The sequence below is a fragment of the Phytophthora parasitica genome (assembly GCF_000247585.1).
Source record: "Phytophthora parasitica INRA-310 unplaced genomic scaffold supercont2.27, whole genome shotgun sequence".
In the NCBI taxonomy this organism is placed as follows: Eukaryota; Oomycota; class Peronosporomycetes; order Peronosporales; family Peronosporaceae; genus Phytophthora; species Phytophthora nicotianae.
Window position 1 is genome coordinate 662234 of NW_008649013.1, and position 3275 is coordinate 665508.

Consider the following 3275-nt stretch of genomic DNA (forward strand, 5'->3'; position numbering starts at 1 on the left):
GAACTACAAGAAGGCAAACGATTGAGAATGATGCAGACTACATCATATGACGACTTTAACTTCTTTGAAGGGAACATCCATGTCCATTGAGAGATTTTCAGCGCTGCCAAGTATGTCATCACGGACCGAAAAAAGATCCAGATTGACTTCCGTCATGTTCGAAGCGATCATTTTCCTCCGATTGTTCTGGGATTCAATGCTTGTAGCCACGGCCATTAGAGACGCAAACGCTGACGAATGAGTATAGCAACGATTTCTGTAGATCAGTGCTGCAGTTGCGTATTGAAGCTTCCACTCCAAATGTATCTTGTTTTCATGCAATCGCAACTTTTGTTTACACATTTTCGGCGGCTAAACCCATTTATTTTTATTTTAAAGTTACTGATGATCAGGCAAGTAATTGTTTACTTTTGAAACGAGATAAAATGTCCATGCGAGAGTCGTGATCACGGCCATCCAACCCCGTAATCGCCACAAACGTTGATGCACTAAGTTGCCATCGAATGAACATCCACCTAGAAGTTGGATAGCATAGCAAGGAGAGAAATGTGGTTCCTACCCGCCCACTGCATGGCTTTAAAGGCTTTGGATATTGCAGGGTATGGGACGACCCACCCCGAAGTTGCGTGACCATTTGAAGACAGATAACACTACTAGTATAATAGACCAGGCACAGCTGTAATATAGTACCGTGTATGATGCAGTATACAGTGTATACCGCGCACCTGAGCACACAGTCTACAGATGGTACGTAAAATACAGTTCTATCTCAAGCTTTCTATCCAACGAGGAGTAGGATCAGTCAATTGTCGTCACATTTCCAATTTCTAGGGGGGGATCACATCAGCGTCGAGTTATGATCACCGCTATTAATAACGGTGGAGCTGCCGTAGCTCCCGTGGGTCGTCAGGATACGACAGGAGCAGTGGATCTAAGGCTTCGCGACTGGGCCGACTCGACTCTGCAAGAATGGACCAAGCAAGTCGAAGCTGACTGGAGAAGACAGCAGCACCGCGAAGGCATGGCACGTCTGCGAACCCACAGGAGAAGCCAGCTTAAGTCCATGCAAAACGAACGAGCACAACTTGAGCTCCAATACAATCAGTACCTTGCACAGTCGAAACGCGCGGCTACAAAACGCAACGAAAGCGAACTGAGTCAAGCAATGAATCGCCTCGTCCTTGAAAGTGACGCTCTTCGCACCGAAAACGTCGACCTCTGGAAAAGGCTCCAGCAACATAAGCGCCTTTGTTCACTTACCGAACAAGGTCTGAACGATTTTCGCACTGAAAATAACGATGCAAGCAATGAAAACGTGTACGAAGCCAGTCAAAAGTCTCAGTGGACAACCCGTTCCCATGATTTGGGTTGGCGTGTGCATTTCCGACACAGCGAGTCCTCTTTCTTCTTTCATCCCTTCGCACGAGAGCAGTTCGAAGATGTTATTACGCAAACGAAGGATAGTTTGGACAATAATCTACCGCATATTAAGCGGGTGGGGACGCTGTTCGGCTGGAGTATGCATTACGCTCCTCCTACTCAAAGGGAGGACCAGTCTGTCCTCACTCAAGCTAGATTTACTACTCGATTCGCCTGTTCGTTGGATGATATGAACAACACGATACGAACGTCGAAAGTGGCAGCACTACCTTTGATTGTGACACCTCCCGATTGGGATCGCTCTCAACGCAATAAAGCGAGTACGCAAGTTCTCCAGGAGATCGAAAAAGATGCGTACGTGATGGCGTGTAACATTCCTGGCCCAGTTCATTTGCGCTATCTCTATTTTCTACGTCGATTGTCTCGTACTATGGCTAATGGAATGCGCAAGGTTTTCTTCGTCCAAGTGGTCGCTAGCAGTAAGGAAAATGAGCGAAGCCGAGCCGCGGAAGAACCGCAAGATGAAGTCGAATGGGTACAAGGAGGAGGCACGTTCGTAACCCTGACGGAGGTGGATGAAGGGACCGTAGATCTTAGCTACGACCACTGGGCGAGTTGCCAAGATGATCGCCATGCGCAGAATCTCTTTTTTCAGTGGGCCCAATTCCTTTCCCGATGGTCACAGCAAGTCATGCTGTCTCGGCTTCTTGAGCCTGGAGAGGAGGAATCCGGGCGTAGTGGGACAACGTTTTAGAGAGAAGTAGAGAGGTACGTTACCATATTGGTTTAGCTGTGTCTATACGGAGTATTGAGAAGGATTATAACAACTATACGCCCATTCCTCTTTCTTTGAAATTGATATAGTCTTGACCACCAATTTTGTGCCCCTACGTTTTTTCAGTAGACGAAATATCAAAGCCAGAAAATTCAGTATCTCTTCTTTTGAGCAATGGTAGCTAGATGTTGTAGTTAGAGTACTTGTAGTCATCTTTTTCTTCGAAGCGACAGATACTGTAACATCTCCAGCGCGGCGAGGAGTTCGTTTTTCGGGTGGAAAAGGAAAAACCATGTCGACACTTCGTGTCGTGTGAAGAACCGTACGGTACCGGTACACTTACCCGAAACGTTTACGCGTAGTCTTATCATCGTCCAAATAGGTAATCAAGGTGAGGTTTTACATACTTAACTGTAAGTACATGTATATCCACAGCAAGCACTTGAGTGTTTGTTGGGCTCAACCAGACAGCTGGTTGGACTGTCCTCAGAACTTAGGGATACCGTGCGTGTCATCCTCGATGGCAGGACGCTAACCCCCAGAATCAGATCGATAATCAACGCCAAGGTGATCGTGTGTACCTGTGCCTGGCAGCGATTAAATCACACTTTCAGTTTCTTACGTTATCCCTCAACAACTCACTCCATGCCGACTTCGCTCGCCCTAGTGTCCGTCAATATGACTCACATCAGCCCCAGAGCTGGTAGTAATGAACGGTTCAGCTGTTCACAAGAGCTCGACCTGTTAATCATGGAGAAGGATCCAGAGCCTACACGTGCAGAGATCCGAAAGTGGCCTCAAGAGCTCAAGGACATGCGAAAGGTTGAGCTCCATCGCAAGCGGATGTTGCGCTTTCGAGGCCGACGTGCAGACCAGAAGAAGAACATGCACGAGGAGTGTCGTCGTCTGGAACAGGAACTGGAGCAGCGCCTCACCGGTTTGAGTCGAAACGGTGACTGTACCGGTCGTGGGAGGACAGTCCAAGTCCAGCATCAGATGCAGCAACTTGTATTAGAGCGCGAATGTCTTCGAGAAGAGAGCGAAACGTTGCGTCAAGAACTTGCACGATACCAGAAATTTACGCAACTCGTTCAGACTTCAAAGAAAACAATCACTCCTA

At 47.5% G+C, this 3275-nt stretch overlaps 2 protein-coding genes across 2 annotated transcripts; both read left to right on the forward strand.

Annotated features, from left to right (window-relative positions):
- Nucleotides 1–856: 856 nt before the first annotated feature.
- PPTG_11670 (hypothetical protein) lies at nt 857–2256 on the forward strand (the record flags this gene model as incomplete). Its single annotated transcript, XM_008907795.1, has 1 exon — nt 857–2256. The coding sequence occupies one exon, from the start codon at nt 857–859 to the stop codon at nt 2132–2134; it is 1278 nt and encodes a 425-aa protein (XP_008906043.1). The 3' UTR covers nt 2135–2256.
- Nucleotides 2257–2905: 649 nt separating this feature from the next.
- Nucleotides 2906–3244, forward strand: PPTG_22987 (hypothetical protein; the record flags this gene model as incomplete). Its single annotated transcript, XM_008907796.1, has 1 exon — nt 2906–3244. A coding segment is annotated over one exon (339 nt), but the record flags the coding sequence as incomplete, so codon positions are not given.
- Between the last annotated feature and the right edge of the window lie 31 nt (nt 3245–3275).